This window comes from Microcebus murinus, chromosome 11 (assembly GCF_040939455.1).
Source record: "Microcebus murinus isolate Inina chromosome 11, M.murinus_Inina_mat1.0, whole genome shotgun sequence".
Taxonomy (NCBI): domain Eukaryota; kingdom Metazoa; phylum Chordata; class Mammalia; order Primates; family Cheirogaleidae; genus Microcebus; species Microcebus murinus.
This window is the reverse complement of record NC_134114.1, coordinates 90,529,366-90,551,902: the sequence shown is the minus strand read 5'-3', so window position 1 is coordinate 90,551,902 and position 22,537 is coordinate 90,529,366. Positions and strand designations below refer to the sequence as shown.

At 45.4% G+C, this 22,537-nt stretch overlaps 1 protein-coding gene across 3 annotated transcripts in view; it reads right to left on the bottom strand.

Moving 5' to 3' along the window:
* TNFAIP8 (TNF alpha induced protein 8) overlaps positions 1–22,537 on the bottom strand; it is a 123,845-nt gene that overhangs the window by 30,300 nt on the left and 71,008 nt on the right. Inside the window, exon 1 of one of the 3 annotated variants that reach the window (XM_020290205.2) lies at positions 8,914–9,122. The exons of the other annotated variants lie outside the window; for them this stretch is intronic. Within the exon in view, the coding sequence (XP_020145794.1) occupies positions 8,914–8,986 (73 nt within the window). The 5' untranslated portion in view covers positions 8,987–9,122. Of the gene's footprint in view, positions 1–8,913; positions 9,123–22,537 lie in introns of those variants that run through there. 3 annotated transcript variants of the gene reach the window in all.

The following is a 22,537-nucleotide window of genomic DNA, read 5'->3' as shown; positions in this document are numbered from 1 at the left end:
AGCCAGTCCCCTGCCTCCCAGTGCTTTGCCTGTCACCTATAGAGACCCCAGGGAAGCCTCGCTTCTCCTCTGGCCCCATGTGCTGCTAGGAACCCTGCACCCCACACTTCTGGAAACGTCCTGATCCCAGCACACAGCACGTGCGAGTTCCCTGTCTGTCAGACTTTCTTCTTTTCCTCTCCACTTGCTTAAGGGACCTACCTGAAGTACAAGCCACTGGTCTGTGAAGTCACCGCTGCCCATCGTGACTTTTAGTGAGTAATCTCTCAGTGGGTCCAACGTCTGATCCTAGGCTCCCATCACGTATTTCTGCCCCATGAATGCAAATGCGCCCTGTGTGTTGCCCTGAACCAGAAGTTCTCCAAGGGCAGCGTCATGCACACACACACATCTCTGCCTCCACGGGCCTGCACAGAGGCACTGGCTTAGTTCACATTTGTTGCTGTGAATATCTGAGGCCCGGGGAAGGCAGCAGTGGGCAAGGGAGACGGGCTGTTACCCGGAAGCAGGAGTCTACTGGACTGTCCACAGAAGGCAGAAGGGCCTGTGCTTCTAGGGACACCTCTGGTCCCCAGCTCCTCAGCCTCACTGAGTGGGCCACGTGAACGCACGCACCAGAGCCGGCTGAGCTGGCATCAAGCATAAACGACACGTTAAACTGGAAGGGAAGTTCATGAATTGCTTATTCTCTTCTTGACAGTCTCTTGGTATTAAGGTGCCAGGAGCCTATTGCAGCCCTGAGAACAAGGTTTAAGCGATTGGTCTTTCAGAGGTCAGGGGAGCAGTGGGCTACAGCACCACAGCTGCTTCCCAAACAAGGAGGTGTCTGACTCGCAGATGCCAGGCCCGCTGCTGCGGTGGGCTCCAGGGCCGGTGAGCCTGCGGGGTGCACACCTACTCCTGCAACAGCACGTCCACGCCAGAGCACCAGCTCCACTCCCACCCACGCATGGGCACACCTCCCAAGTAAGAACGCGCCCACCCAACCAGCACCCTCGACAGCTAATTTTTCCTGAATGATTCTCTCAAAGGAATGAAAACAAGTGAGCTCACTGTTTATCTCCCTCTCACTTGGTCTACCACCTTCAAAACTCAGGATCTAATTGGATCTACTTGCAGAGCTAAATTATATTTCACAGTGCCTCATCTTTTACTCTCCTGAGTTAAACGTAAAAGAATGTGAAATAGGAAATCTCCATTTGTTCAAATATTCCATTTAGGTTTCATAAATTCCCCCGAAAGGTAGTGAATGGCACCTATACAAACAGATTTGGTCTGTCCTGCTTCAAGAAGATCTTACAAAAAAAAAAAAAAAAATCCAGAAAGCTAAAACCTGTGTTTGCAAAAATCCTTGCTTGCAAACGACTCACTAAAGAGGGTAGAAAGGGTCTGGTAATCATCTTGCTAGGCCTCAGTGCCTCTAAGTGAAGAGGTTAGACAAAAACATCTGCAAAGTTGCTTTTAACTCTAAACCACAGTGATTCTATGTGTATTTGCAGGGGGTAATAATTTTAATTACAAAAGACTTCTCACTGTAGGCCTTCTTTAAACATTAAAGATATACATATGATTTGGTTTTAATTCAGTGTACACTATATTTTTAAGAACAATCCCTGAAATGAAGAGAGGTATACAACCATGCTCATCTCACCAATTTCCAAGTGGTTAGTAAAAAGACAAAATGTTGATAAATAAATGGTTTGTGGCAAATCCAGCGACTCTGCATTATTTTGAAATTAAATCATTGGGTCCTGAGATTTTTCTGGCCCTCCTTTCACCCACACACTTTTTGGCTTCTTCCTGGATTACCAACAGCCGGGATCAGGAAATTTAATCATCCATGTAATCCTGACTGTTCAATGGCATCACAATTTAGGGGCAAGAAATGAATATGATGCATACGCAGTCTGATGAAAATTTCAGAAGTGAGGAAGAAAAGGCCCCAACGTATTTAAGTTTACAGAGCTGGAGGTGTCAGGCAATGCCAAGTTATCAAGTGATGTCCACTACACAGGAGAAAGTATGACAGATCTTGAAATGGATTTTCCACTTTTAGTCCTCGTCAGCACACCACACTCCAAGGCTAATGACCACATAAAAGGAACAGATAATCACACCAGGGCCCGGTGTTTGAGAGCATATGCAGTACCTTTTACATTATGTATGACATCAAGGTCAGCCGCACCAAGTGCTGTCATCAGCTTTAACCTCCCTTCCTCCTCATTCCCTCTGCAAAGCAAGGGGCGAGGAAAGGAGGGCACAGAGAAGAAAACTGGTAAAGTAATGCTTAGCAATGAATGATGTCATACAAGCTGCCACAGCACGTGAGGTTAAAACACTGAGAACACTACACAGCGTTCTCTGGGATTCTTTATTATAGAAGATGATATCAGTCACCACCATGGAACAACTGAACTTTTATCCTCTACGATACTCGGGCAGGTATTGGTCCCATTCTTCCTTTCTTTCTAGGGGAAATCTCTACTTTTCCTTTCCTGCAGAGAGTTACAATCACCTGGGGGTGGGGTGGAGGGAGGGGGCTGAGGCTGAGCCTGAGGCCCAGAAGGTTCTGCCAGGATGCCTGCTGGCACGGTGCCCTTGTGGGGCAGGCCTCAGGCGTACCGCTGTCCTGGCACTACGCTGACCTCAGTCACTCGACTGGCAAGCTGACCGATCAAAATGAGCTTCCTGATCAACCCACTGGGGAATTGGGAACCCTAGGTATGGCAGACTACAGTGAGATAGACTGTAGGTGACCTGTAGCCCAAAGAAACCACTGCAGAAGTACTGAGAAACTGGTTAAGCTCCTGTTAAATGGTATTTAAACCAAGGAGGGCTACAATTGAGAGTACAAATGCCTATGCATAATTCCCAAAGCATTCAAATGTTATCACCAGGAGATATGACAGATTGACCAAGTGGAATACCATTACGCTGAGAGTCACTCAGGTGTGCACACACATCTTGTAGATTTTAAAGCAACTTGAAACTTAGCAGATGCTGCAAAGTAGCCCATTTGTTCTAACAGAACACACAGGGCACTGAACCTTGTCCCCTGTCACCGACCGGGGGAGGGTCTGTGTTCTCCATTCTCAGGCTGGCCACTGGAAGGAAGTGAGGTCCTTCCCTTTTCCCACAGGTGCTTGGGCACCTCTCACTTCAGTGGGCTCCAGGCACCTCCTACCCAGCCCTGCAGGACTCCTAGATCTTCTAGGGGCTAGAAGGATGCACTGGAGAATTCCTGCCTGTGCTTCTGGGCAGCTGCAGAGCCAGGGCCTGGCTCCTCTTTCTCCTACAAGACACACGGTCTCTCCACTCCTGGCTTTCCAAACTGGGGCACAAGCAAACTCAGAACACACAAAGCATCTTCGTGCATACCACGTTTACTTTAGGAAGGGGGAGGGCAGCTTTTGGCTGTACTGGAAGTACTGCATGAGGGTTAAAAGCACAGGCTCTATAGTTAGTTGGCCTCAGTTCAAATCCTAATTCCATCGTTCCTAGCTTTATGACTTTAGGGTACAATTTTTAACTTCTGAGAATATCAGTTTTCTTAGTTATTAGGTAGAATGGACACAACGAGTTATTATACAGGTATTAAATGAGATAATACATACAAAAAGGTGCCTTCCACCGTGTCTGGCATATGGAAGAGCTCAATACATTTCAGTTTCAATACTGCTTCTTCAGTCTTCAAGGAAATTTGAGACGCTGGCAAGCCACTCTGGGCCCTGACCCCAGTGATCAAAGACACATGCTTGTTTTGCCTCTGCTATTAACAGTACTTTAGTGGAAAATTTCAGAAACCCTAAATAGGTTTGGAAAAGCACTATTCCTATAAAGTGAGGCCAGACAACTTCTAAGCAGTGCTCTAAAAAGTTTCAACATATCATGTTTCAACAAATCATGTAAAATTAAAATTAATTAATTAATTTCATAAGGTTTTATAAGGCCCTCCCGGATGAGAGGTCTTAGGTCTGGCCCTGGGGCTTCAGGGGAAAAAAAATCCACAGACCTTGCTGTCGAAAAGTTCATAATGAAATAGAGGCAAACGAAAAACGAGTAACCCTAACACAGGGTGAAAACACGCTACAACTGAGGGAAGTATAGGGAGCTACAGTAATGCCCTGAAAAAGCATCTCCCCCAAAATGTGTTTGGTTGGAGATATTACCCACTGGAGAAAGGGCAAGAGAGTGATCCTAACAAGGGAAACAGCATTTGCAGAGGAAATGAGGAAGTAAATAAATAAGGCAACACCAGGGTTGGACAGGCCAGTCAAGTGGTGTCACAGATATTTGTTGTTGTGAGACCCATGATAGAACTCCCTTTCTATTTGGGAGAAGCTCCCATTTGCAAGTGGTTATAGGAGGCAGATGCCTATCTCCCACGACCAAAGCTGGAGCTGGAAATTCTTTCTCCCACAGCAACTTATGTCTGAGATTTTATGTGTTAAGGATGAACAAATTATTCAGCCACATCTGGAGTCCCAGCAGTGACAGAACTGAAACCTACAGAAGCATTGGAGGCAGGCAGTGGTGAGGTCCTAACCAGATGGGTCTTGGGTCCTTGGCTGTATTTCCTGATGCATTTTCAGAGGCTAGTTTTCTAGCCTTTTAGTGGATGTGTGAAATACCCAACATCCCTCCAATAAATTTAAAATTCTATTTCTTGCAACCAAGAGCCCTGATGACAGATGTGGTTGTACAATTACGGTACAAATGCTGAGATCCTGGACCAAGGTAGGGACAGAGGAGATGAAGAGAAGGAGGTGCATTCAATAGATAATGCCAGGTCTTGGTGAACAACTGGAAGTAGAAGAATAAGGACAGGGCAAATTAAGGACAACATCCAGGTATGTAGTCCAGGTATATAGTTTGGACGCCAAACAAAGGGGGATGATGGTGAGAATACAGAAGAGAATCAGACTGGTGGATGGCACAAAAGGATGGGCTCAGTTTAGACCTGCTGAATTTAAGATGCCTGTGAGACATTCAAAAAGCATGATGTCAAAGCATGATGTGTACGAGGAGGCTGGTTGTGCAGGTAGTTCCTAGAAAGGCACAGCCTAGAGGTCCAGGAGATTAAAATGAAACAGCTAGAAAAAGAAAAGAGAGTGGGAGAGTACAGTCAGAGGAACCCAGGAAGAACTTTAAAATTGTGGGGAATCTGGTCTCTTAGTGTCAAATGCAATAAAAAAAAAAAAAAAAAAAGGTAAGATCAAGAGATTGAGATAAAAAAAAAATATGAATGCAGGGTCACTGATGATTTTAGCACCTGGGAAGTCACTGGTGATTTTGGCAAATGCGATTTTTGGTGTAGGGGGAAAGACCTCAGTAGGACGAGGGATGACAAAGAGTAAGCAAAGAGGAACGATGCAAAAGTTTGTTTTGCTTTTAAAGCTCATTTTAAAGGAGAGATAAGCAATACCCAAAATTGGACAAAGTGCCAAGGATTAAGTTTAAAGAATGGAGACCACTCATTCATTCAATCCACACTATTTAAACGAGCACCTGTTACTGCACAGGTCCTGCAGATATAGTGGGAAATAAACCAGACATGGTCTTTCCTTGGAGAACTCTGGTCTAAAAGAAGAAGAGATGTTAGACAGTGTGGTGAGTGCCAACAAGGAAAGGAATAGGGGCTGCCAGAGAGGGTGACAGGGTATCTGAGTTTAGGGTAGGGGTTCAGAAAAATCCTCTCTGAGGATGACCAAGAAAAGGAGGTCCAGTGGACAGGAGGAGACCTGGGGCAGAAGTATCACCAGGTGCCAATGCCCTGGAATGGGGAGCCTGGGCTCACCTATGTGCAGAAGGGAAGGAGCCAGGAAAGACATGGATCGACCAGTGTAGGAGACGCCCCAGATGGAAGGAGTGGCACTCTGCGGTAGGACTGCACCGAGAGGATGGGTGTGGATGAAGGTGAGTCTGGCAGTCTGGGAGCAGGAAGTTAAGAGTTGTCTAATGGCTACTGTTTTCTTTGTGAAATAGCAGGCCTGGTGAGGCATGAGAGAACTGGGTGAGGTGGTGGCAAAGAAACAGCTATTATGGGCAATGGAGGAGGAAGCTGAACTCACTCACTACTCAGCCTCACTCTTTTCCAAGTCCTCACAAAGTGACACCCCTACCCCGACAATGGCTTTCTCAATTTCTAGAACTAAAGCTGCAATAACCAGGGCAAGCAACCCTGGATGCCTTGATGCTCAGCACTGGAAAGATCCTCAGAGATCTCAACTGCCACTCACTTTTACTACTTCATAATTAAGCAATTTACTCAACAGGAAGCAACTGAATGCCAAATATGTGGCTGTCAGCCTATCTCCTCAGGAAGTCCCCGTCCACCAGAAACTGCTGAAATACTCTTCTCAATGGTATCCCCCTTGTTAATAAAGCGAGTTTCTTCCTTCATTTTCCTTGCTTTCCTATTCATTTATGTCTGGATATCTTAAACTCATTCAGTTTTTAATAGAGCAAGGCCTGGATTATTTTTCTCTGCTCAATACCCAAGCACAATCACCTATTCATTGGTAAGCAGGCAAAATGGAATCAGTTATTTAGGAGGTGGCTATAGGCTGGGGGCGGAGGTTCAGCACCCCTGGCACGGAGTCAAGTACGTTCTAAGCTATGATGGCTTAACAATATCCCCAGTCATTTGCTTCTACTTTCACGCATATACACAAATATGTTGGCCTCCAAGGGCTTCTGAGTCTGACTTGATATTTTTTTCAGATTCAGTCCCAAACAAAGTATACTAGTCTCTCACTGCAGTTCAGAATAATGACCTAAAAGTATCTCCCATTACAGCAAATCATGCATAAAGCATCCAAAGGCAATTTTCTTGCAATACAGACACTGTGAAGAGCTCATGGTGATCTCACACTAAATGGGATAAGTCCACCAGAAGAAAAAAAGAAAAGCTAACTGTAAGCGGAAGAGGGGAAAGATGACTAAGGATAGAGAAGTAAGGTAACTGACTTCTTTACACGGCATAGCTCCCTTCATGTCTAACTGAGTGGCAGCACCTACACGGAGGGTTCTAGATCACAGCTAATAACCAGCCCTGCAGGAGCTACCCAGGACACACACACACAAAACACACAGTCGCTCACCCTTTATTTCCTGGCAGAAGCTACAATGATTCTATCTGGTTAATAAAGTATTTGCTTAATCTCCCTCAGAGTTATTCAATATCTTACCCTAATTGCTATCAATGTAAAACTCTAGCACCTCAGGTCATTTTAAAAGAAACATCTGGGCTTTCTTTAAAAAGCAGCAAGTCCAGACCATTTGTGGCAGATCCGCAGAATGCAAATAATGGGAGGTGTAGGGAAGGCTCGGAACAGGCAGAAGGGGGCTCTGAACCTCTTCACACTGGAGTTTGCAGGCTGCTTCTGCACTTGCAACCAGAGAGCACAGGAGAGAAGATCATGGCTGTTGCTAGAGGAAGGTATAATACATACTTTGGGAAGCTGTTTTTCCACTTTCTCCCCACTCCCTTTTTCTCAAAAGAGAGAGAAAACACACAGGGGTGGGGGTGGGGTGGGGTGGGGGGAAGGATGCCAACGTAAGTGCTATTTGTAAGTCATACAAAAGTTCACCCTTGGATTCTCTCGCCTTGGTCCCTATTTGCCTTCTATTTGCCTTTGACTACTTTTGACTTTCAATAAATTGCTCTTAGAAAGACTTAGAAAAGCAAAGCATCCATCAGCACGTAGCTCTATCAGAACAGAGGCCACAGCAAGGAAACACTAATCCCCCAAAGCTCCACATCAAGCTTAAAAACAACGCTCCTGGCTGTCATTTTTCATTCGTGACAGCCCCATATTCCCATTAAACAAGCCTCCTTTTTACTCTTTCCTTCGCACAGCATAGTAAGACAAACGTCAGCTCACAGAGGCGATGTTTTGAAACAAAGAGCTTTACTTTGGGAGGGGACTCAGTAGAAGACGGAAGAGGACAAGTTTCAAGGGCTCTTCCTAACTGTCTACCACATGGAGAAATAATGGTGCTCCTGCTGCCACGGCCGCTATGATCGACCTGAAATCCACCAGTTTCCCAGGAGGCAACTTGACAAGAAAAGGAATCCCACAGTTTCTAACATTCTCCCCTCTTACTCTCTAATTTCCCCCAACCACCTCCACTCCTGTCCCGCTCCCCCTTCACAAGAGGACTTTTGTGCGCGGAGAGTTTCAGGGAACAAAGCATGCAAACGCTCACAGGCAAATAAACCCCCCGAACTAACACCAGCGCGTAACTGTGTTTTGGTTGGAGCTCTTCCAGCCCTGTCACCCGTCTGTTAGGAGTAAATGAAACCTTTTGCTTTTGCAAAGTTAGAGACAAACTCTCCTCAGTTTCAAACCACCCAAGGCCCCCCCCCACATCCTTCAGCCCCCAACAAAATGAACTCGCTGCTGAAAAGCTAGCAATCTTCAGGAGGAAAACCCAACCGACTCCCCAAATAAAGATCTTTCACTTCTGCCCCTCACTCTGCTTCCCCTTTCAGCCGGAAACGCCGGCGTCTCCCATTTTCTGACACCCCTTTTCCAGGGACCCCCGACGCTGAGGGCCGCCCCAGGAGACCGGGCTTTCGGCCGTCCCGGCGCGGGCAGGCAGCCCTTTTCCGGGCGCATTCTGCACTCTCGAGTCAAAGCGGGGCTCCCCCGTGCGCACAGAAGGCTGAAAAGCAGCCTGGAGTGGGGCCGGCCGAGGCACGTCGGACTCTTCCCAGCCCCTGTCCTCCGTCCCGTCCGCACGGCCGCGGGGCGGGAAGGGAGCCCGGCCGGGCCGCGCTGCGAGGGCGCAGGGCGCACAGAGTGCCCGCCGCCCACTCCGCAGTCCGGCCGCGTCCGTGCCGTGCGGCCGCTGCCTCCCCCGCACCCCGCGCGGAAGCCGGCCGCCCCAGGGACGCGGACACCGTACCGTCCTTGGACTCCTCGCCTTCCGAGCGCATCGTGCCGGGGCAGCGGGCTGCAGGCGCTACGGCCGCTGACATGGGCGCGGGTGCGATGAAGGGAAGGGACGCCACCAGGACCAAAACCTCCCCGGGCGGGAGGCCGGCCCCGGTGCAGGGATTTTCAGGGGAAAGTTCTGCAGGAGTGACGAATCGCGTCTGGGCTCGCGGCGGGGTCCGCCCCCGGGCGGGCGGCGGCGACCTGGCGGGCGGGCGGGCGGCGCAGGTGGGCGGGGGCCGCCGGGAGGCAGGGCCGAGGGGGAAACTGCGGCAAACGCACCGAAATGTGCAATACAGAGAAAGGGCCTCATCTCAGCGCCCGCTGCGGTTTTACGTAAATAATAAATGCTTACGGGGTGGAAGGAACGCGCCTGCATCTTTAGGTTAGTTTTGTCTACGCCTACTGGACTTTCCCTGTCTTGGAGTCTCACGTGCCAAAAGCAGGCATTTTAAAACTGCTGGGTCTCGTCCGTTAGTTTTGCGGGAAAGTAACGCGCATACTTCCACGGAGTTGGAGGGACCACAGCTTCACACGTGGGGGCGGGGGTGGGGTGGGGCTTTGGAAGAAAGTGGGGCCGCCTGCACCCCCTCCCTTTGCACCCGAGAAGCAGGCGAGGCCGCCGACTCTCCCGGGAGAGCCCCGGGCGAGCACTCCCAGGCGACCCCAGCCCGCCCGCCAGCTGCTCTGCAGTCACCCCACGCGCCAGTCCCTCCCGCGCTCCTAGCGCCACGCAACAACTCGGGGGTGATTCCTCCAAAAAGCCAAAGGGGGAGGTTTTCAGGCTTCTGAAATGCTGAAAGAATGAAGACTCCGCAGTGCCGAGAGAACAGATCGCAATCTTGCCCCGGGTCTGGCCCAGGGCTCCTAGGTTGGCTGAGAGGAGGCCGCCTTGGCTCTGTGGAGCCTTGGTTTTCCCTTTGGAGAAGTGGGGACAGGAGCTGCCACCCATATACCGGTCTTTGGGAGATATTTTGTAGGGCACTTGTCTTGCCACCAACCTTAGGCACTAGGTCCTCAAATAACATATCTGAAAGATCCATTTGGAAATTGTGAGGAAAGTTATATTCTTTTAATAAATTTATTTTCCAGCTGCTTACTTTTTCCTCATTTGTCCATTTTATATGGGCAAAAAGCAATAATAGAAGCACTATGGTAAATTTAGTGACAAGAACGTGCAAAAGACGGGGATTTAAAGAGTCCGTTTACATTCAGTTCTGCTATTAATGTTCTGTTATTTCTATGCCCTTAATGCAAATTATTTAACCTCTCTGTGCCTACGTTTCCTCATCTGTAAAATGACCATAAAAATAGTATTACTTACTTCACAGATGAAAGAAATGCAAGCAAAAAGTGATTTGAAAACCATAAGTACTACATAGATTATTACTAACTACTGCACCATTAAAAGTAAATTTTTGTAAAAGATACTCTTGGGTTTTATTTCAGTATTGGGTTTGAACAACAGAAAAGGGTTTTTATGCTATTCACAAGCAGTGAAGGCTATTATAAATATTAATATAAGGCCTAGATATTAAATCACTTCCTCCTGCTGAGTGACTCTAACATGCCTAAGACCCTAGCAGAATGTTGTCTCAATTTCACTGAAAGAGCAGGATGAAGAGAGGAAGACATAGCCAGAGAAGGGAGAAGAGGAGGAACATCTGGAAAACATCAATGTTGTAGAACCCTCCGGAAACTGACCCACCACCAAGGTAACAGGCTGCACCCTTCTGAAAGTCACAGTTAACTTTGTCCTGGGCAGGCACACATCCTGGCTCAGGGGCTGCTGGGATGTACACCTTGCACCCGGTAACCTCAGACTTACGGAGAAACAACCTGAAATGAGGATCACTCTGAACCCAAAGAAATGGTCCCTCACTACTCGCAAGTGGCCTTTCCTGTCCTGCCCAAGTAATCATTCTGCCCCCTCCCTCCTCCCTACACCATCTGTCCTTGCCCTTCCCTACTGCAGGCCAGATGTCCACAGATGTCCACCAGGGGCCCTGAGGGATCGCACCAGGGCTGTGTCCTACACAGACAAGATAGCTTCCGTGGATCTATAATTGGGGTAAAGCAACACCTTTTCAAGGTGATGATTATGCAAATCCAGACAACCCAAATTCTGCCCCCCAAGGCAGAATTACTTTCACTCTCTTCTTTCAGAAAGTACCCTCATAAGAAATATTTATTAAATGCCCTTTTGCAAGTCCAGCTGTGCACAAACCACATAAGTGTGCTCAAATACATGTCCTTAACATCCTGCTTATTTTTTTTTTTTTTACACGGGTTCACAAAAAGGCCTTTAGCCCAGCTCAGGTTAGCCAAGGAGAACAAGTGCTGAATGAACAGTTCAGGTGCTGCCACGTCAGCCTTATAATTGAATTTAAAATCATGTTAGCAGCTAAGTTGATCTTTGAACATTCACCATGATCCTCAGGAAACCTGGAGAGAAACTTCTTTTGTATTTAAATGCAAACCAGCAGTCACCTTGGGGAAGAATGTCCTGATCTAGCTGGAAGAGCAACAACTGTTCAGCTTATTTTAAAAGACCGTATGAACCATATGAGAATAAGGGCACTTTTCGGTCTCCTATATAACCTCAAAGCCATCTGCCATAGGCAAACTACACTGCCCCATGCCTCTACCATGCAACATGGTGACAAAGGGCAGCCGATTCTCTAAGGCTCCCCTGGTCTGAGGCTTCCAGATATATACTAGGTCATCTTGGTTTTGCTGTGCTTTCATTCAAAAGGGGTAAGATGCTTTTGAGTCCCAGGGAATAATGCTCCAGTACATCATAATGATTTGTTATCTCCTGTAGGTGAGACCTGTTTACTCTTGCATGTTTAAGAAACATCCCAACATCCTTAGCCTGGCAATATGCATGGAATATGCACCCCAACAATCTATTATACATCACTTGACACAAAATAGCAACTAAGTTAGCAACACTTCTCATTTAATACTAAACTGCATTTACATACTATGTTGAACTCCTACATTAATAATGGATCCTCTATCTTCTGTGTCAAGATGGAAGACAGAAAAGGCTAGCTAAGATTCTGATGATTTATTCATTCATTCATTCAGGCATCAAGCAAACATTTACATATGTTACATGTAAATGGACCCTCTCACCTGAAGCTTACTGATACTGGTAATTTTGACCACAGACCCAAGTCACCTTGGTTCTAAGGAAGGTACATTAACACCAATTCTCAGCTGAACTTTATCACATGGCAGCAGAAAAATCTATTCCTAAATTACACACTAATAAAGCTGTTTTAAAAAAAATTTTTTTAAGGCCTGGGCTTTTGGGCCTTTGCTTACAGCTGCCCAGATGTCTGTTAAGAACAGGGGAATCAGCAAGTTTTCAGACTCACACAAATGAGAAGACCAGCAGAACTGGGAAGAGAAGGTACAGTTTAATCAGGAGGTATCACATGCTCTGCTCACATTCAAGAATGTTGTAAGTTCTCTGCAGTGAAAAACACTAAGCATCTCTGTAAACTATTAATAGTTATGTGCCTACAGCCTCTAGTTCACAAGAACCTCAGGTCACAAAAAATGGTCATTTCACCCTTTCGTCAATATTTCTATTTCTATCCTGCTGCCATGAGGCTGAATCGGCTTCCTTCTATTTGACTTTGAGGCTTTCCTCAACTTTTCTTATATTATTTATGTCTGTACCCCTGAAAGTCTTCAAAGACTTCCATGATGTATATATAAAGGTGGCTTTCGCTCTCTCTCCGCATATGTGGGAAGATCTGTGTTCTTGCTGTCACCTGGCTGGGGCCACAGGCTTTGGAGCCTTCCCATCATCCTCCGACACGTCTACATTTAACCTTATCAAAGTAGAGCTGGGCTGAAATGGGTGTCTCTCCACAGCCCCTCCTGGCCAGGGGAGTTTGGTTCTCTGGTAAATTTTATTTATCAGAAATGGTGAAGAAGATGTTCAAATGACAGTGGAGTCATGTCCCTTCTCAGAAGGTCAAGTTCTGTGCCTCAAGTGGCCTTAAGTTTATGCATTGCTGAGTGCAGATGCTCCTCAACTTACAATGGGGTTACAGCTGAATATAAACTCACTGTAAACTGAAACTATACTAAGTCTGAAATGTACTCAACACACCTAACCTACTGAACGTCAGATCAGACAAGCCCACCTTAACCTTAAACATGCTCAGTACACTTACGTGAGCATATGGTTGGGCAAAATCATCTAACATAGAGCCTATTTTATAATAAAATGTTGAATATCTCATGTAATTTATTGAATTCTGTATGAAAGTGAGAAGCAGAATGGGTGTATGGGTGCTCCAAGTATGGTTTCTCCTGAATGTCTATTGCTTTTAACAGAATACACATAAAGTCAAAAAACTGTAAGTCGGACTATCCTAAGTCAGGGACCATCTGTCCTGGATGAGGCTGGAGTCCAGGCTGGGGTAGGGCAGAGCCGCAGGAGGGGAAGGCAGCTGAGGGTGCATGTGGAGATAGGGGAGGGAGAACGCTACTGGTGCCCAGGTCCCTGGAGTTTGAAGTCATTGGTAAACCCTCTCCTCAGTCTCCCCATGACATCGCCAGTAAATTCTACAGTCACTAAGCTCTGGCTGTGAGTGAATGATTCCGAGGGAATGGGGAGAAGTCCACGTGAGGTGACCTCACACAGGGAGACAATAATATAATACATCTGGGATACACTTTTCTCCTAGGCTTTCATTGTTTGTTATTTCTCTCCTAAGAAGTCTTCCTCGTTAAAAAGCTTTTTGCAGATGATTAAACACACACTCTCAAAATCAGGTCTGAAAATATTATCTGAAGAATTTATAATCTACATTCCATCCTTCTTTTATAACACAGTCATCCCTCAGTAACCATGGGGGACTGATTTCAGGACCCCCTTGGATACCAAAATCTACAGATGCTCAAGTCCCTCATATAAATTGTATGGTACTTGCATGTAACCTACACACATTCTCCCATATGCTTTAAATCATCTCTAGATTGCTTGTAAGATCTAATACGATGCTTACACATTACTTCATTTGCGTGGATTCAACATAGTAATCAGCATGCAGCAAATTCAAGTTTTACTTTTTGGAATTTTGTGGAAGTTTTTTACCCCCAAATATTTTCTTTTCTTTTCTTTTCTTTTCTTTTCTTTTCTTTTCTTTTTGAGACAAAGTCTCAATGTGTTGCCCCAATTAGAGTGCCATGGCATCAACCTTGCTCACAAGCAACCTCAAACTCCTGGGCTCAAGCAATCCTTCTGTCTCAGCCTCCTGAGTAACTGGGACTACGGGCATGTGCCACCATGCCTGGCTAAGTTTTTCTCTATATATTAGTTGGCCAATTAATTTCTTTCTATTTATAGTAGAGATGGGGGTCTCGCTCTTGCTCAGGCTGGTTTTGAACTCCTGAACTCAAACAATCCTCCTCGGCAAACAATCTGCCTCGGCCTCCCAGAGTGCTAGGATTACAGGCATAAGCCACCACACCTGGCCCCTCCGAACATGTTCTATCTGCAGTTGATCGAATCCACAGATGTGGAATACATGGATATGGCACCCATGAATACAGAGGGCTGACTGTACTTAGCAATACTGCCTTGCATTTACATAGGTTTCATTTAGACTCCCAAATTAGCCCCTGTGGGTCATCATGCCCATTTTATAGATATGTGATTAAAGAAAAGGTGGTTATATGATTTGCTCAAGGTCACAAAACTAAGTAATAATGCTCTTTAGACCAAATTAATACAGACTAGGCCTCCCGTCTCCTATACCCAGACTTTCCCACTCTACTAAACTACTTCTATAAAATTCAAGTCCTTCATTTTGCAGAGGAATAATTCAAAGATTGCTATAATGGGAGGTTCCCACACAGTTTAAGACAGGCCATGGCTCTATTAACAGCATGGATTGCTCAACTCTCTCTTTTCAAATGCTTTGATCAGAGCCTCAAACTAAAGCCATTCTATTCCTCGTATTCAATGCTTTAAATAAGCTATAAAACCAATAGCTTCTATTTATTCAGATGCATGAAACTATAATGCTTTTTTTTTTTAAATTAAAAGTTCAGTAAGGACTCTAAGCCTCCTCAGATATGACGCTGCTGGCAGGAAAAGAACACCAGACTCAGTTTGGGAGACCTGGGCCTGGCCTGACCTGGGCCTGCTGCCACTGCCATAGCAGAGCAAGCACTGGCTGTGCCTCGTTTGCTTTGAGATGGGTTTTCTTCCTATTCATCCTTCCCTCATTTTTCCTCTAAAATCGGGCAAGTCATTCAAGCTCTCTGCACTTCTGTTTGCACATCTGTACAATGGGGATGATGCCAGGGTAGTTATAAGAACATGACAGAGCACTGAAAATTATGAAGTGCTACCACTTCTCCAAATATTATCATGAAGAAGGACAGATTGCTTTAGGAGATTTAGGAGCGTTGGCTAGGAGGCCCTAGATGCTGGCCCTACAGATATTCCAGATAGGTGTGGCAGTTTAATGTATGTGGACCGGTAATGGAAAGTGAATATAAAAGGGCTGAAATTCCACACTGTACCCATGTTAATGGGGTCACCATGAGGCTAGGTGGAATGCAGTGGCTCACGCCTGTAATCCAGCATTTTGGGAGGCCAAGGCAGGACAATCGCTTGAAGCCAGGAATTCGAATCGAGACCAGCTTAGACAACATAGCAAGACCCCAATTCTACAAAAATAAAAAAATTTAGCCAGGCCTGGTGGTGCATACCTGTAGTCCCAGCTACTCTGGAGGCTGAGGTGGGAAGATCATTTGAGCCCAGGAGTTCAGGGCTGGAGTGAGCTATGATCATGCTGTTTACTGCATTCCAGCCTGGGTGACAGAGGCTGGATTTTAAAAAAATAATAATAATTAATATAAAAAAAACATGGGGATAGCATGAGAGGGGGGCACAGAAGGGATTTACCAGGAAGAAGAGAGACAAAGTGGGACTGGGGCAGGATGGCACAGTGTCACATCTGACCAATGCATCCCTGGCTTTCCTTTAGACGAGTAGCAGGAGGAAAAAGAGATCAGCAGTCAGTCACAGTCACAGAAACTCAGGCTTGGCAGTAACCATGGAGGTCATCCCCTCTACTCCTCTACCTGGCTGGTGAAGCAATCTGCCCGACCAATCTTCAGCAACCTGAATTCATCCAGAACCTCCCTGATTACCTCTATTAGCAGAGGCGCCCTCCTTTAAAAGACAAGCACCGTTTCCTTCCTAACCATTGGAGAGGTCCTCTCTATATTGAACTGAAATTCAAGTCTAAGCGCAGTAATCGCCAAATTGTTTCCACTCTAACCGCAAGCCTTTGCTCCTTACAGCAAGGAAATAATTTTGTGACGAGATAAACATAGGTTTTTAACTATATTTTCTGTTTCAACAACCTAGGGGAGCCCCCGTCCCATTGGCTGGCCGGCTGTAGCTGCATCCTGCGTGAGGCGGCTATGCACCTCGCAGCGCTGGCCACACATCTGTTACTGATTACTGTGGAGCCTGCAGAAGCAAGAGGCTCTGCTTGAGGCAGCCAGTGATAATCTTTCTCTTCAGTGTGCTCACTCCAAGGGGGTGGAAAACAATGCCAAGCCAGGTCGAGTAATGGCCCCTCCTTGACTACATTTGAGCAGTTCAGGGCTTTATTCAGGTCTCTGAAAAAAATTTTGAAATTTGGAATCCACAAAGAAAACAGAAATAGTGCTCCGTGTGTGGAATTTGGAGCACAGACTCCTGGTCTGAGACCTGTCTGGAAGTCTAATCCACTTCTAGTTGTCATAATTTGATTTTTACATTGAGTTTCGGACATGGGTAGAATCTGTTAAGTTAACCATTGTGCCAACTGGTGACTGTTTGAGAGACAGAAAAGCCTGGAATAGGCTTTGCCAGGTGAGAGCGGCCAAGGCTGACACTCAACAGACGAACTCAGCAAGTGGTGAAAACGCAAACTGAAGCAGAACTTATCCAAACAGCTTTTCAGGGGAAAGGGGAGACCTTTTTTTGTGGAGAGCACTGAAAAGCATGGATCAGAAGTTTTTCTACTTGAATAGGTCAGGCTACAAAACTTAAGTTACTCAGCCTCTCCTTAAAGAAGAGCTATAGAAATATGTACTAGTTCAACAAAGTTGTAGATATCACCAAAATGAACGTATTATCTGAGAAACTGCTCATCCGAACAATGGCCAGCTTATCTAAAAAAAGGTAACGTAACAGTAAGTCCATAAATTTCCTAGTAGGGACAGATGAGAGCTAAAATTCACTAACTTTCTCAATGAGATCTATTTCAACAGATTTTTTACTACTGACTTCAGCAATGTCTCATCATATGCCATTTAATTTTCTCAATTTCAACTAAATACAATCAGCCCAAAACAGACAGACAGAAAGACAATCTCTCAGGGGTCCTCAAACTTTTTAAACAGGGGGCCAGTTCACTGTCCCTCGGACCGTTGGAGAGAGCGGCGCACATTCCACACAGGCGCACTGTGGGCCCGGGACGAGTGGGCTGCTAAGCAGGACAGGCAGCTGTAGCAAAAACACCGGGCAGGGCCGGGACGGTGGCTCCCGCCTGTAATCCTAGCACTCTGGGAGGCCGAGGTGGGCGGATTGCTTGAGTTCAGGAGTTCGAAACCAGCCTGAGCAAGAGAGAGACCCCGTCTCTACTATAAATAGAAAGAAATTAATTAGCCAACTAATATATATGTAGAAAAAATTAGCCGGGCATGGTGGCACACGCCTGTAGTTCCAGCTACTCAGGAGGCTGAGGCAGGAGGGCTGCTTGAGCCCAGGAGTCTGAGGTTGCTGTGAGCTAGGCTGACACCATGGCACTCATGCTAGCGTGGGCAACAAAGCGACACCCTGTCTCAAAAAAAAAAAAAAAAAACCCACAGGGCAGGCCGGATAAATGTCCTCGGCGGGCCGCATGTGGCCCACAGGCCATAGTTTGAGGACGCCTGAATTTAGATTCTAAATGGGTACATTAGCCACCGTTCCACCTAATGACTTTATGCTGCAGAGTGAGCATGACACGGAGCTGCGGATTTCCTATTCCCTCCACCCTCTAGTCTCCGCACAGCCTCTCACACACTCACGGCAAATGTCGTGTTTAAGGCTATGTATTGTTTCACAGCAAAATGCCTCTAAAGACAAGCCAACTATATGATCTGGTCCCAAAGAAACAGCAACCTGTTCCAGTGTTTTTTGTTTGTTTGTTTGTTTTGAGACAGAGTCAGTCTCACTCTGTCACCCGGGCTAGAGTGCTGTGGCGTCAGCCTAGCTCACAGCAACCTCAAACTCCTGGACTCAAGCAATCCTCCTGCCTCAGCCTCCCGAGTAGCTGGGACTACAGGCATGTGCCACTAAGTGCAGCTAATTTTTCTATTTTTAGTAGAGACGGGGTCTCACTCTTGCTCAGGCTGGCCTCAGACTCCTGAGCTCAAGCCATCCTTCTGTCTCGGCCTCCCAGAGTGCTGGGATTACAGGGATTACAGGGATGAGCCACCACACCCGGCCCCTGTTCCAGTGTTTACAAAGTAAGTCTCCTTACTCACTGGGAGATGGTACGTCAGGCTCCAATCTGGTAACTTCCTAGGGGGTTTTCAAGGACAATATTGACCCCACACGGTTTTCACTTTACACATGACTCTTCTGTATAAGAGTTGTCATACTCTTTGTCTTAACCAAATTGGCACCTTAGAATCTCATGTGTTAGAGCAATGCGGTCAAGAGTTACTGAAGCCAGGGGCAGTGGCTCACCCAGTACCCAGTTCCCTCAGTGCAGGTGCCCTCTTCACCAACTGGCTCCTGCTACACGTAGTGATTAGCAACCCTCAGCCGCCAGAGCCTTCCATTGGCATCCCTCTCGGGTGATTTTGTGGGATCATGCTTCCAGTAAGAAACCTGCCCTTGAATGCTTTCCTAAGCATCTTAGAAGGTGGATTTCCAGCAAGTTATGCCAGCATGGCACCACAGTGACTCCTCTGCCATCCAGCGAGCCATGGCAGCCACGTTCTGTCCAGCAAGGTCTGGAGTGGAGCCACGCTTGTTGGGGGTGCTCTACGTCAGACCCGTAGGTAGCGGCTGCTCCTTATATCTGCTATCGTCTGTTCTTTAAAGATCTCTCTACTTCCTATTAGCCAGTCCCCATTATAGAGAACATTTCTCTTTTTTTTATTTTATTTTATTTTTATTTTTATTTTTTTTTTGAGACAGAGTCTCGCTTTGTTGTCCAGGCTAGAGTGAGTGCCGTGGCGTCAGCCTAGCTCACAGCAACCTCAAACTCCTGGGCTCCAGTGATCCTTCTGCCTCAGCCTCCCGAGTAGCTGGGACTACAGGCATGCGCCACTATGCCCGGCTAATTTTTTATATATATATCAGTTGGCCAATTAATTTCTTTCTATTTATAGTAGAGACGGGGTCTCGCTCTTGCTCAGGCTGGTTTCGAACTCCTGACCTTGAGCAATCCGCCCGCCTCGGCCTCCCAAGAGCTAGGATTACAGGCGTGAGCCACAGCGCCCGGCCAAGAACATTTCTCTTTTTAAAAACAGTTTGTTTTCTTTTTATTATTATTTTTAAAAATTTTTTATAATAAAAATATAAATATTTTCATACTTTTTTTTCTCTTTTCCTAGTCACATGGAACCTGGAATATTATTATTTTTAATGGTAGTAAAATACATAGAGCATAAAATCTACTATCTTAATAATGTTTTAAGTGTACATTAAGTACATTCACAGCGATAGGAACACTCATACACTGCTGGTGGGACTGCAAACTAGTCCAACCTCTATGGAAAGTGTATGGAGATACCTCAACGAACTAAAAGTAGACCTACCATTTGATCCATCAATCCCACTACTGGGTATTTACCCAAAGGAAAAAGAGACATTTTATATAAAAGACATCTGCACTAGAATGTTTATAGTAGCACAATTCACAATTGCAAAGATGTGGAAACAAACCAAGTGCCCATCAATACATGAGTGGATTAATAAAATGTGGTATATGTAACCATGGAGTATTAGTCATAAAATAATGGTGAACTAAATAGCTTTTGTAACAACCTGGATGGAACTTGAGACCATCCTCCTAAGTGAAGTATCGCAAGAATGGAAAAACAAACACTACATATATTCACTATTAAATTGGAACTAAATGATCAATACTCATGTGTACATATGGTAGTAAAATTCAAGGGAAATCAAGCAGGCGGGAGGGGGGAAGAGGGGATGGGTAAAACTACACTTAAGGGGTACAATGTGCACTATCTGGGTGATGGACACACTTACAACTTTGACTCAGACTGTACAAAAATAATGTAACCAAATGTAACCAAAATGTTTGTACCCGGGTAAAAAAAAGCTTCAATACACAGAAAGAAAAAAAAGTGCAATCCCATTCTTGTGCAATCATCACCACCATCAGTCTCCAGAACTTTTCTCATTTTGCAAAACTGAAACTCTATATCCATTAAAGACTAATTCCACGTTTCCAGCTCCTGCCAAACCCTGGCAATCACTTTTCTACTTTCTGTCTCTATGAACTTGACCACTCTAGGTAACTTATATAAGTGGAATAACGGAATATTTGTCTTTTTTTCACTAGCTTATTTCACTTAACATCCTCAAGGTTCATCCCTGTGCTAACATGTCAGAATTCCCATCCTTTTTAAGGCTGGATGATATTTCATTGTTTGAATATTACTGCATTTTGTTTATCCATTCATCTCTATGTGGACACGTGGGTTGCCACCACCTTTTGGCTACTGTGAATAATGCTGCTATGAATGTGGGTTGACAAATATCTCTTTGAGACCTTTTTTCAGTTCTTTTGTGTACACACCCAGAAGTGGAATTGCTAGATCATACAGTATTTCTATTTTTAAATTTTTGAGGAACTGCCATATTGTTTTCCTAGTTAATACTTCTTCATTTTAAACTTTCCTATTCAAATGACTGTGTAGTTTATCTCCTCATTGGACCCTGCAGTGCCCAACAGGTGTACACATTCCAGTAGTAAATGAAGAATGAAATAAAAACATTATTTTTTATCATTCAATTTATATGTATCATTTTTTTCACACGATGACAAAGTTAGTATTTAAATACTTATTAGCTGTTTGGACCTAAGCACTCAATAAATGGAACTGTTAGGTGTTTATTTTATTCTAGAAATGACATGAAAAAAATTACCGAAACACTAAGGGTTCCACAAGCCAAGAACATCTGGGGAGCTCTGTTCCAGCCCACATATTTCCAGCTGCCATGAGTACCTGTCTGCTTGGAGGGTTCCTTAGACTTGCCTTGAGAAGGGAAATCCCTAGTAACTTTTTCTCACTTAGACATCGGTGGCTAGAAACCTTATGATTATCATTGACTTATGCTCTTCTGTCTCCCCTTATTTCTAATCTCACATCAAAATGTTTCCTGGAGAGGCATTTTTCTTTTTCTTTTTTTTTTCATGTCTTTTTTTTATTACCTCATTTTATGGGGGTACAAATATTGTTAGGGTCACATGTTGCCAGGGCTAGAGTGCCATGGCATCAGCCTAGCCCACAGCAACCTCAAACTCCTGGGTTCAAGCAATCCTCTTGCCTCAGCCTCCCAAGTACCTGGGACTACATGTGCTGCCATGCCCAGCTAATTTTTTCTATATATTTTTTTAGTTGTCCAGCTAATTTCTTTCTATTATTAGTAGAGACAGGGTCTCACTCTTGCTCAGGCTGGTCTTGAACTCCTGAGCTCAAACAATCCTCTCGTCTCGGCCTCCCAGAGTGTTAGGATTACAGGCGTAAGCAACCATGCTTGGTCTGTAGGCATTTTTTTCTAATCTCACAACAGAATGTTTCCTGGAGAGGCATTTTTTCCTCCAGTCCTGAGGCTGTCAGTCAAGCCATCATCTCCAGTTGGCATTACCTAACAGATTTTAAGCTGGTTTCCCTTAAACAAGACCACAGTTGAAAATTCAAATGCTCACTGAGGAAGTACAATAATTCATATGTGCCACAACAGTCGGCTGCTTCTGTCAATTGTGGGCTGCACCCATGGAGGTAGCACAGATGGGACGGCTGTGGGTGAGGCCCCAACCCCAGGATCCTGCTGAAATACCAACCTCTCTCCCCTAAAGAAAGCAATGGCAACGCAAGTGACTATGAACGACGCTACTAGAAGTAAAATCATGAATGTGCACCCCTCTGACACAGATATAAGTGGTTAGAAAAGTAATCCTTCAGAAACTTTGACACTTGTTTTCATTAACTGGAAATTACTTGAAAGAACCTAACGATAAATCATGACATCTTGAGTGGCCACAATGTGGGGGCAGCTGCTGCTGGTCTATTTTTTTTTCACTGTTACAGCCTCTTTTTACCCCTCCCAAGGCCAGACTCAACTCCTCTATAAAGCCTACTGAAGCCCACAGTGGACATAAACTTTTACAGCGAACTTCTACTCTACTTAAAGTTGATCATTTCGATGTTAGTTGTCTTCTGAGGCAGATCCACAAGCTATTTAAAAACTTGTGTTTGTGCCCCTTTCTAGAGAGTATAACACATGTTGGGCACTTTGAATGCATTATATAACT